The 12,622-nt window shown below is 37.8% G+C and overlaps 1 protein-coding gene across 2 annotated transcripts in view; it reads left to right on the top strand.

The window, feature by feature from the left end:
* The window catches only part of WFS1 (wolframin ER transmembrane glycoprotein), a 32,599-nt gene extending 21,903 nt beyond the window's left edge, over positions 1-10,696 (top strand). For both annotated transcript variants that reach the window (XM_062636315.1, XM_062636316.1), the window contains exons 4-8: positions 664-808; positions 1,654-1,824; positions 2,472-2,552; positions 6,254-6,399; positions 7,986-10,696. In XM_062636315.1, coding sequence (XP_062492299.1) covers positions 664-808; positions 1,654-1,824; positions 2,472-2,552; positions 6,254-6,399; positions 7,986-9,794 — 2,352 coding nt within the window. In that variant the 3' untranslated portion in view covers positions 9,795-10,696. The remainder of the gene's footprint in view (positions 1-663; positions 809-1,653; positions 1,825-2,471; positions 2,553-6,253; positions 6,400-7,985) is intronic.
* The last annotated feature ends 1,926 nt before the right edge of the window (positions 10,697-12,622 follow it).

The following is a 12,622-nucleotide window of genomic DNA, read 5'->3' as shown; positions in this document are numbered from 1 at the left end:
AGTTACCAATATAAACATGTTCAAGAAAGCTGTTCCTGTCAGAGGATGTTATTTATCATGTAACTTGTTCCGGCAGTTCCTTTGTGAAATAAATAGCTGAAGTCATATCTACAGTTGGGTGATAAAGATGATAAATTACTCGATTGCTGAAATTTCCTTTTTGTTGTTTTTGTTTTTCCATCTCATGCTCTCTTCTTGGTTTGCAACTATATCTGTGTGCTGCCTGTTGAGCTTCGGCATGACTTTGTATTCAGTGTTTTGTTCTCACTTTTGGATTACTTAATCCAACTTTTTTTCTTATTTCTATATGTTTTTGAGTAGCTTCACTGTATGTGCAGTGAGTTTAGCCACTATGATATCTACCCAATACCTATCTATGTAGAAGTTGTTGAAGCACTCACTTCAGTGTATGAAACAGCTACAAAGCTGGAGACCTAGCCTCTACTGGAAGGAAAAGATCTTTTTGATTATACCAGTCTGTTTAATCTATATGGGAATTATGTGAATTATTAATCTTTCAAAGGTAGGGGCAAATCTTTTGACCTTTTGTTTAGAGAGAATTTATTCTAGCTGAGTTCCAGGGGATGGGAGGAGGGAGACGGAAAGTAGAGTATATTTCAGTATTTCAGTAACTGAAGGAATTCTGTTTCCTATTTATTATAGGTGGGAAAACACTTCTTAAGATTAGCAGAAGAGGAAGATGAAGAACTTAACAATTGCAGTGCAGTTGACTGGTTCATCCTTGCTGCTAAGCAGGGTCGAAGAGAAGCTGTCAAACTGTTGCGTAGATGCCTGGCAGACAGAAGAGGTATGGATTCTCTGAGACTTCTTGCCTGTGCTTCCCACTTTCTCTGAAGTAATACTGTATTTATTGTAACACTGAAAAGAGTAGTTAAAATAAGATGAGAATGTTCATGGCAAAATTATGTGAGTAGTTGCTGACAGTCTGTTCAAATAGGTGATTTAAAAAGCATTAGTTACTGGTGCTACTCATAAAAGCATTTTTATTGATTATTTGCTGGAATTGCTTCATGGAATTCATGCTTGTTCTTCCCCTTCCCACCTTTCACTGAAGCTTGTTTTTCTTTGACCGTGAAGGTCATATATAACCACACACCACCTACATATGTGCTGTTGTTTCATTCTTTTGCCCCTCTCCAACCCCTCTCCAAACTGGTCTTTTTCACTGTCTTCTCCCACTTAAAGGTTCGTATCTTCCTTCATGCTACTTCCCACGCTTGGAATGGTCTCCTCTTGACTGTGAACTATCTGAACTCTTACTTATGGGGAGGAGGAGGGAGGAACCAAACCAAAAAAACTCAACAAAACAATTTTCATTAAGTTGTTGCTGCTTGTTACATGTCACCCATGCATATTCACACTACCTTTTTGCTTGAATAGCTGTACTTCAAAAGCTGAAGGATAATGCATATCTTGCACAGTCTTTGGAGTACATTTTAAACTTAAGCGATGCGATTAGATTTAAATAAGCAATGGGCACAAAGACCATTTGTGCAATTTACTTAGGTGGTCAAAATGCGGATGAAACTTGAAAAGTTCTAGTCAAACTGGGAAAAATAAATTGTGGGCAAATCTGTCATCCCTGCACAGGTTGTGGGATAATGGTATGTAATGTGTTTTTCTTTTCTTGAGGTATTACTTCTGAGAATGAGCAAGAAGTGAAAAAGTTATCATCTGAGACTGACTTGGAGAGAGCTGTGAGGAAAGCTGCCTTGGTCATGTATTGGAAATTAAACCCAAAAAAGAAGAAGCAATTAGAAGTTTCTGAACTACTGGAAAATGTTGGGCAAGTTGACAATGAAGGTTTGTTAACAATGAGTGAACTGATTTGTGGTATTGCTACAATACAGACTGGCAGGCAGAATACAGCTAAAAACTTAAAGGGCCTTATAAACAATCAGATATGAGGTAACAGTAAATGTATGAGCTACTTAAGGAAAAGTAGCATTAACAACTTGTAACTCGCTTACTAACTGTGCTGTCTGGACCAACAGCTAGTTCATAAAGTCCTGCCAACTCTTGCTGTAGCTGTGATTCAATTAAGCACTCATTCAAGTGACCAAATGTTAAAAATATCATCATTTGGCACTTGCTGTCCTTGGAAAATAATTTTAATGCATTTACTCAATTTGATTGTTTACTTATTTATCCCTTAACAGTCATCCTCACAATATCTTACTAGATATTTCAAGTTACAGACCTAGTCTTCAAGACACTTATCTCACTCTGCTGTTACAGCAGCATATGTTAACTATATCAATGCTATTCCCTTTTCTAATACAGTAATAGGGGTATATAAAGCTATATAGCCACTCCTTACCTGTTTACATGTACATTTATCTTTTTCCTGATTTTGAGAAAATATCATTCTCCAGATACCACAGTTTGAAGAACATTCCAGTTATTTTTTGATCACTTTGATTGACTGCTTTGATTTTCCATTGAACCAGATGGTGAGAAGCAGCCTGGCCCACTCCCAAAGTCGGTGCAGAAGCAGAGAAGAATGCTGGAGCGATTAGTGAGCTGTGAATGTGAGTGCATGCTACTGCTTTCAATCCTTGCCTGTGGTTTTGGTTTCCATTTTGTTTTGCTAGGCAATTTTGTGCTGCTGGAGTAGGTATGTATAGCAAGTTTGTATTGATGTAAACCGACAGTGTTGATTTATTATATGTGCATGATAAATACCTGATCTGCATGTGATGTTACAGAAGACATCACCATTACAGTCAACTGGTCAGTGATTAGTATTCTAAGAGGAGTTTGCATGTCAATTGTTATTTTTATATTCTTGACCTTTCAGCACATACAAGTCTATTCAGCAAAAAAGTCTTTGCGCTTCCATTTTTCTTTTAGTTTAAACTGTAGTAACCTGTCTGATTACAAGATGGAAAGTAATTATGCAACCATTTAATACAGACAGATCCCTCATTCTATTTGCATTGCTTCTGTTTGCCATTCCCTTATAATTAATGTTTGTCTTTTCATATTTGTTTAAGAAATGATGTAGGAAAGATGCAATGCACCAAGATATTTCTTTCATAACACAGGAGCAGGTAGTTCATATAGTGAGGAAAATTAAACCACTCAGCACACAGTCAGATTTGTAGACCCAAATCTGTGAGTTCTGCAAGGTATGTTGTGGTGGGGGGCTGGAGTTGAAATACGGTTCTCCCTAGCCTTGCTTACCTGAAAAATGCTGATATGCTGCTGGGACTTCAGGAGAAAAGTCAAGTTCTTATGTTAAGAAAATGAATTCTAAACAATGCAGGATGTGTGGTTTTTCAAGAAGTTGCAAACATATAATTATGGTATATCACATAAGGTTTGATTAATCGTTTGGAAAATCTCATTTCCATGAAATGCAGAGGTCATGTGAAATAGTTCATGTGCAATCTGGATCAGTTTTTGAAGAGGACTTTTAAATATTGCAAACCATATTACTTACTAGTACATCTATAGTTGAGAATACATGTAATTAAAACATCATGTGTGGATTAGTGAACCAGATATGGGGGTTTGCAGGTTTAAATTCCTTGAAAGATCAGATGTACCTTTCATTAGGTCAGTTTGGTGTTCACCTTCAAGGATTGTGTTTACTATGCAGGTGACTTATGAAAATAACATTCCTAAGAATGGCGTATTTCAGTTTTACATTAACTTTCATGGAAGTAAAACAGGAGGAGGGTCACATGCATAAGTAAGGAAGGAGGTGACGGGAGAAATAGTATTTTGGAGACTGTGCTTCTGGTCCTGTCAAAGCTTGTGCGAGAGGAGGTCAGCTGTTCTTGTGACTTGTTTGCCACTTCTGGAAAGCTAGAAATAGCCCTTCAAAGGTGAGACCTTTGTGTTTCATTGTCCAGTCACTGTATCATAGTTCATTGGAGCTATGCTGCATCGGTGCTTAGTGGACAACACTAATGTTCTTTCCATCCCTTAACTGAACAGGACATGCTGGATAAAGCTAGTGCAAAGCAAGTCATTTTGTTCTGGATTCTTCAGTAATTCAGAGAGTGTTAGGAAAAGGAACTGGCAATTTCTTTAATTTTATTTTTTTTGAAGGTTTAAGTGGCAGATAAAATAACAGGAGAGTAAATGAACCTACAGGTAAGTGTAGGCAGAAATTGATGTGCATATTTTTCTTATTTCTATGGCAGATGGGGGAGGCAGGGGAATTCGTCAGAACCAAATTGAAAAAAAACTCTCTGAATAATAAAGTAGGATCTACAACATACGCTTTTTATATCAAATTTAGAGACATTTGGATGACAAAATACTAATAACATTTAAAAACGAAAAGTTTTCATTAAACGCTTAAAGTAGGAGTTAAGCTGTTACCTCTTCTCTGGAGAGCTTTTATCTCTTCATGGATGAAAAAGACAGAATTTACTTCTCTGATCCACTTGAGCTTCTCCATTCATCTTGCTAGCCGGAGATTTTTCCTGCAGTTTTAATATATTGCCAATATTTGGAAGATAATTTTTGAGCCACATACATGCTTGCAGATATCTGATTTGGGCTATCCTTAGCAGAGGTATAAACAGAAGATTGGATCTGACATTGCCAGCGGACAGTTGTTGCGTGCCTGAGAGTATACTTGTCATTACATTTGATAGGTTGTCTGTACATGATAAGTTAAAACTCCTTCCCTCTCAGGATGTCCCATGGTCCTGTAAAAGTGCTGTTGAGGCATTTTTGTGAGGTTCTAACCTTGTCTGCTTGCTGATTCCACACCAAAATCCTATCTTACCACTGTATATTTTGTCCCGATAAGACAATAAATTTAGATGACAGATTTGGCATTGGGCTTGATCTGGACCCCACCAAGATACCTAAGGTGTCTCACTGATTTCCCTGTTGCCTTTCAGTCTGTGAATTATAATTAGCAAGAATAAATCCTTTCTTGGTTGTTTGGAGGCACGTCAGATGGTATTTTATGGAACCTGCAGGTTCATGCAGTGGTGGAGGGAGTAAAAGTCCAAGCAAAAGGCAACATTCATGTTGTAAGATTAAAGCAAAGGATAGATAGGTTGTAAGCTGCTGTTTTTCTTTTGAACTTTCTAACACCCCTTTTCCTGTAGCAGGTATCTCACCACAAATGTTTGATTTTGTTTTATATCTACAGTGTTTTCAATATTAAATACTGATATATCCCTGTGTAATTTCTATAAATGTAGCATTTAAAATAATTTCGTAATAGGCTCAAACTCACTATTCCTCTGATTTTAAATTTAGTGCAGCAGTTCAGTTTTCTGTATCTTTAAAATCCCAAACTAGTACTAAGCAGGCCAGCTTTCATACCTGTGTATCAGCTGACTAGCTAAATTTACTGTGTAGGAGTTGTGTTACGGATTTTTGTCATTCAAAAGTCTTTCATATCTACAGCAATGTCATTTGCTTTAGTGTATGGAAAAAAGTTGCTGCTAATTATCCTTCTTTACAAACGACCTCAAACTACTATAGAAATGAGCTAATCCATGCTAATGTAAGGAACTGGCTGTGCAGAGTTTGGAGCAGTGTGTAAATCATTTTCTGTCTTGCAGCATCCTTACAGTTTTCAGAAGTAACCTCTTGCCTCCCTTCTGCTCATAAGAGTGGATAAGGATCTTCAGGGCAGAGTGGTCCATTTGCCTCTGTGCATAACTAAGCGAAGTATTTTGTTACTGTCTGTTTGGTTTAGATCACAGGTGATATTGTTTATACAGTTTGGGGGAGACCATTTGTATAGCCACACAGCCTAGTGAATTAATACACTGTAAATAATCTATATTAAGTCTTGTAGATATGAATAATTGGGCATTTACCATAATTATGTCTGCAGTTTCTGAACTCAGAAAAATGACAACACGTTAAATGCCAAATTAGAAGTTAGTTTTTCAGTTAATAACATACAGATAATTCATCATCGTTTCTGTACAATTCTTTGCTTTCAGTGTGGCTGTTGGTTAAAGGTGGCTCTCAAGCAGTTGTGAAAGATAAAATATCTTATGATTTAAAACTGTTTGACCTAATCCAGTAGTCTTTTTTTTTTTTTTTCTTGGAATACTTGCAGATAAGATACGTTCACACACTCTGTTCTCCTACTTACTGGTATAATAAACTTACCTGCTGATCTGACAAGATTTAGAGTAGTCATATGTTGCTGGTACAAGCACGGATCTCAGAACAAGTGGAAACACATAATCCATAAGGTGGTGTGATGCTATTTATTCAATGTCTGTATTTTATCTTATAGCTAAAAAATTTATTGCTTTGGATGACTTTGTTGAAATTACCAAGAAGTACGCAAAGGGAATCATCCCATCTAACCTGATCATGCACGAAGAGGAAGATGATGAATTGGCAGGGAAGACTCCTGAAGAGCTACCCCTGCGACTGAAGGTAAAAAGGCAATACTGAACAGGTTATGTTGAAGGGCTGTTAACTTGGGTGTTTCAGTCAAGACAAAAATGACTTGCACTTGACTCTCAGAGCTGATGTTTAGTCTATATAAGTCAGTACAAAAATCGCTGCTTTAATTTCTTTTTGGACTTGAATTCATATATATGTTTACAGTTTCATATATATGAGTCGTAAATTTAAGAGAAAGGAGTAATTATTTTCCCTAGAAGAGGGCAATCTGCCTTCATTACATCTCAGCAAGGATTTGAATGTCCCTATCATAACTGTCATATTTTTATTACAGATGTCATGTTATGTTTCATATCATGCCTATTTAAACAGGAGCAAGCAGGCCATAGCCTGGAGGTGTGAAAAATTTTTATTATGAAGGAATTCAAGAACAGCAGAACTTGCTGTTAGTTTCTACACTGATACTTCATTAGGTAGTGAAAGTAAAAAGGGAAATTGAGGTGTCTGCATTCATACTGGTGTAAATTTCAAGTGAGGTAGGGGGTTTTTAGCTGCTGACATGAGAGGTTTTGTTGTAATTGTTGTCATTTTGTTGTCCATTATCATATGGTAGGGGTAGAAAAAAGAAGGATGAGTGGTATGTCTTTTCAGTCTTTTGAATAACTAATACTCTGAAATAGATGCATTTACAAAGAGCAGGGGACACCTTTGCTAATAAATAAGCTTATGCCCAAGTCGTTGTGGGTTACCCCAGTTCATCACAGCGCTGAAACATTCTTTGCCTTTCCCTTGAACTAATTAAGTTAATTAAGCCTAAGTTCTGAGAAGACATAAAAACTATATGGAGGAAGGAGGATTGTTCACAGGATCTAATAGGCAGATGCAGTATTTGAGTGTGTGTTTGAAAAATCCTGTACCTTTTTATTGATCCTATGTAAAGTGCATGGCTGGTCACAGGGAGAGGATTCAATCCAGCAATTCCTCTATTCTCTGGTGACTGTGTTGGAAAATGCCACATCAGATAGGTAGTTTTAAGATCCTGTACAGTTACTGTTCTGGAGTTAAAAAAATCCCTAAACGTGTAGTAATTATAGATAAAAATACTTATGCTGCTTCCAAATGATATTTTGATAGCTGTATCTTTAGCTGCTTGGGAAGAATTGTTTTAAAGATAAACCACAGCTGTAAAGACTTCCTGTAAGTGCATATGAATCATATGCACCACTTCCTGTATGTGTATCACAATATATAGCATAATCCTTGCAGAACAGTGGCAAAGTTAAGTGCTTTAAAGCTACAGTTCTCACAGCTCAGGTAATAACCTAAGATAGTAGAAGACTGGAGACATGTAGTTTATCTTCAGTACAAAGTTAGCAGAGCAGAATATTTGACTAGGAAGCCATTTAACTATGTGTGTCAAGGGTAATGAAATACATCTTTCATGAAATCAAAATCGCCTCTGAGCTTCATCTGACTGAATTAATCAAAATAAAGCTAATAATCTCAAAGTAATTAATTTTATTGGCAACTTTCATCTGAAATATAAATCTTTTTGTGTCTGCTGATGTTAGACAACTGACTGCCCATAAATAAAATGCTTCTTTCTGTCTTTCCAGGTTGTAAAATACCCACTTCATGCCATTATGGAAATTAAAGAATACCTGATAGATATTGCATCAAAGGCAGGAATGCATTGGCTGTCTACCATTGTTCCAACACACCATATCAATGCTCTCATCTTTTTCTTCATCATCAGTAATCTGACAATTGAGTTTTTTGCCTTCATTATTCCGTTAGTCATATTCTATTTGTCCTTCATTTCTATGGTGATATGCACACTGAAAGTTTTTCAGGACAGTAAGGCTTGGGAAAACTTTCGCACGTTGACTGACTTACTGCTTCGTTTTGAACCAAACCTAGATGTTGAGCAAGCTGAGGTGAACTTTGGATGGAATCACTTAGAGCCATATATCTATTTTTTACTCTCAGTATTCTTTGTCATTTTTTCCTTCCCTATAGCAAGCAAAGACTGCATACCATGCTCAGAATTAGCTACCATCTCAGTTTTCTTCGCAGTGACAAGTTACATGAGTTTAAGCACTTGTGCAGAGCCTTACACACGAAGAGCATTAATGACTGAGGTAGCAGCAGGTTGTTTGTCCCTATTGCAGGTATTACCTGGGAATTTTGGCTACTTGCAATTTTTGGGTAAAACATTCTTTACTGTTCCTGTAGGCCATTTCTTCGTTATAAACGTAAGCATCCCATGCCTTCTGTTTTTGTACTTGTTCTATCTTTTCTTTAGAATGGCACAACTACGGAATTTTAAAGGTACCTACTGCTACCTGGTCCCATATCTGGTCTGCTTTATGTGGTGTGAACTCTCCGTGGTCATTCTGCGGGAGTCCTCTGGCATTGGGCTCGTTCGTGCATCAATTGGTTATTTCCTCTTTCTCTTTGCACTCCCAGTGCTAGGTATAGGCATTGCACTGATGTGTCTTATCCATTTCATTAAGTGGTTTGTGTCTCTGGAGCTCATGAAAATTTTAGTGACTCTGGTTTTGTGTACGGTTCCTTTGCTCTTCCGCTGGTGGACAAAAGTTAACTTCTCTGTAGTGGAAATGTTTAAATCCCTCACTCGTAGCTCAATTGTGAAACTCATTCTAGTGTGGATTACTGCTGTAGTGTTGTTCTGTTGGTTCTATGTGTATCGATCAGAGGGAATGAAAGTTTACAACTCCACCTTGACGTGGAATCAGTATTCTTTCCTCTGCGGACCCAGGTCGTGGAAGGAGACAAACATGGCCCGCACTCAGATTCTGTGTAGCCACCTGGAAGGTCACAGAGTGACGTGGACTGGGCGGTTCAAGTACGTGCGTGTGACAGAAATTGAGAATAGTGCAGAATCTGCAATAAATATGCTTCCACTTTTTATTGGTGATTGGATGAGATGCTTGTATGGTGAAACCTACCCTCCCTGTGACCCCAAAAATGTGACACTAGAGGAGGAAGAATTGTGTCGTCTCAAGTATTTGACAAAGCATAACTGCCACATGAAAATGTTTGATCGGTACAAATTTGAAATAACTGTGGGTATGCCTTTCAGTAGCAAAAATGGAACCAAGTCTATAGAGGAGGATGATATAACCAAAGATATTGTGCTGAAGGCAAGCAGTGAGTTTAAAAAAGTGTTGTTGAACTTGAGGCAAGGGAGTATAATTGAATTCAGCACAATTCTGGAGGGCCGTCTTGGCAGTAAATGGCCTGTCTTTGAACTGAAAGCAATCACTTGCTTGAATTGCATGTCTAAACTCTTACCTGCCGGGAGGCATGTGAAAATAGAGCAAGACTGGAGGAGCACAGTGCATACAGCCATTAAATTTGCTTTTGATTTTTTCTTCTTCCCATTCCTGTCAGCTGCATAATGAGCTCTTATATTGGTTCAGTGGTATCTTCAGTGTACACTGCATTTACACTATCAAAGGGTTGGCTTCTTAAAAGGTTGAAGAAAAAAAAGAAACAAAAACCAAAGCCACCTTCTTTTAGCAATGCTCAAACTGTATGCTACTGTAGAGCATTGGTTGAGTTTTGCAAGTGTACACGCTGTATCCTGACTTTAAACCCTGTATGACTGAAGTAATATATACTGGTTTAATATTATAAATGAATACAGGGGATTGCTGCTGACTAATTGCATGGAGACTATTTTGTCCACAATGGATATGTATTTGCCTGTGGTATGACACTAGATGAATTCACTTGCTCAATGTTAAAAGCACTTTACTCTTTAAATATTCACAATGTGCCCATTTGTATTTTCACAGGCATGACTTAGAATAGGTAGCTGACAACAGGTTGTGTTGCATATATTGCTTCTATTTATTTGGTGTTTTCTAGACAAAAGTGATCTTACAGTCTGTACCTGGTGGTATACAGTTCTGCATACAGAACTCCTTGTTTCACTATTGGTTCAGAAGATAGTGACTAATGTTTTCTGGAAGGGCACAACATCTTGCACCCAGCAAGGCTATAAAACCTTCTCGAGTATAAAACATACTGTACGAAATATGCTATTTGTCCTGAGTGGTTACAGTAGCTACACGTATGACACTAAGGTATAATCCATGCTGGGGTGTGAAGGACGAACACCAGAGAGTAAGGCTGGTATCGAGGTGGTACCAGTAACGGACAAGCCAAAGCAACTGAAAGTAGTACCTAAAATTCTGCCATGGAAACTGAAATAGAATGTTTGTTTAATGATTTGTATTGTGCAGATAAACATAAAATACAAACTTGAATTAAATGGGTACATTTGTTCCCAATGCTTTGGTGTTGTGAGCAGTTGTTTATGTTGCGCTTATAACAGCTTTCACTGAGAAGTACGATCTAGAGTAAAATGTTGTGGTGTGAGATATTTAAAGTTCTGCTTCACATTATTTAAAACTCACAGTAAAATCTGCATAGGCTGTTGTAGCTATGAAATCTGCACATACTGCTTACCTCTGCTTTCATTGTGACTTACTACCTTTTTTGACCACTAGATGACTGTACTTCACCGATACATCACGTTGTTTCATCCACAGATCCTGTTAGATGCATTAGATTCTTTTTTTTTTCCTTTGCATATTAGTCATATGGGGATGGGGAGAACTGTTATCAGTAAAAACTCTTGGTAGAGAAGGGGAAGCTTCTGCAAACAACGAAGCATTTGGCTGCACTCCCAACTATGGGACCCTCTTGAACATCACCCTGTGCTGCAGGTAGGAAGAAGCCAAAGGCCCATACGGGTGTGCTGCCCGGGTCCCAGGTGGTGAGCAAAGCATGATGCTGTAGAGCAGAAGCCTCTGCCATCCAAAGCCACATATATCAGAAAACCAGTGGAGTAGGATCATGTCTTCTAGCTTTGAAAGTTGTCAATGATCTTTTGTTCCACCTGGGGAAAAGAAATGGTGTTAAGGTGCAAATTTGGCTTAGTTTCATTAACCTGGTCCAATTTTGGATGGAAATAAGCTGGACTTAGCCCTTTCTTCTCCTTTGGTTAGCACATCCATAGGCTCTTTTTCAATACCGAAACATTCTTCCTGGCTGTAAAATATAAGCACAAAACATGCAGATTTTTTTTTTTAATCTTTTTGTTAACTTTTTTTTTTGTTTTTGTTACTTATACATAATTGGGAAACTTCATATGTAAGCAGGGAAAAAAAGGCAGAAGTCTTGGTATTCAGTGGTAATGTTAAAAATTCTTGTGGTTTTAGCTTTTGTTTTTTGTAAGGATGACAATTTACTGACTGTGGTGCATTTTGAAGAAGTTATTAACAAAAGGGTTAATCCAGGTAATTCAGTTCCCATCTGCAACATGGTCTGAGGCTTAACTCCCAGCAACTCTGAGACTTCTAGTTCAGCCCTTTCTGAAGAAATTAATAGGGGGTATTAATAGCTTACTACTTTTGCAATTAATTATTAGGTAAAACTCTAGTTCTTGGAGGAGGGAGCTCGCTCAAGGATATTGGTACCAATACCAGCCAGATTCCAAGTTACACAATTTCCCTTTATGCTCTTACATCAAAAATAACCCCTGGACTAGCTAGATACGGGGAAAAGTAATCCACGTGCTCTGTAGCGACAGGTTGATGGGGACAGTTGAACTCGCCAGATGCCTCTTTCCAACAGAGGTGAAAAGTTTTGAACATCAGCACATAGTAGGCCATTTTCCACACATTTTCAGCTCTTATGTGTATCAAAAAGGGAAAGAGGAGGTAAATCTGATTTCAAGACCTTTAAATAATGCCCTTTAAAGCTAGTTCTTGAGTGTTCCTTTTTTGAGGCTTTTCATGGAAAAAGGGGATACATTAGTGGTAATGTGAGGATAACTACTCCATTTTCTTGTCTGTCGAGTCTTCTGTGTTCTGAAACCTTTAGCAAATAAACCTTTTCTTTCTAATCATATCTCATCTGACAGGCACAAAAATGCTATTACTTAATAAGCAATTGCAGTTCCAGGCAGGGTGTTTTTGCAAAGGGTGCTTCTATGTACGTCACATCTTGCAAGCAAGCAGAGCACAAAATAACTTTGTTCCTATCATATGTGCTACAGCTCTATATTCCAAGCCAGTCCATCTTCTGTATTGTAAAGGAGACAGAATGTGGCAGCTGCTGTTAATTATTCAATTAATCCTACATTTATTATTTTCTTACTCAGTTTTGAAGACATGATGAATTATGAGCAGTTCCAAAGATAGGTGCCCTTTCTCTA

The sequence above is a fragment of the Pezoporus occidentalis genome, unplaced genomic scaffold (assembly GCF_034315485.1).
Source record: "Pezoporus occidentalis ecotype Australia unplaced genomic scaffold, CSIRO_AGI_Poc_V1 ctg48, whole genome shotgun sequence".
Taxonomy (NCBI): domain Eukaryota; kingdom Metazoa; phylum Chordata; class Aves; order Psittaciformes; family Psittacidae; genus Pezoporus; species Pezoporus occidentalis.
The sequence above is the reverse complement of the archived record's forward strand: the minus strand, read 5'-3'. Positions and strand labels throughout refer to the sequence as shown.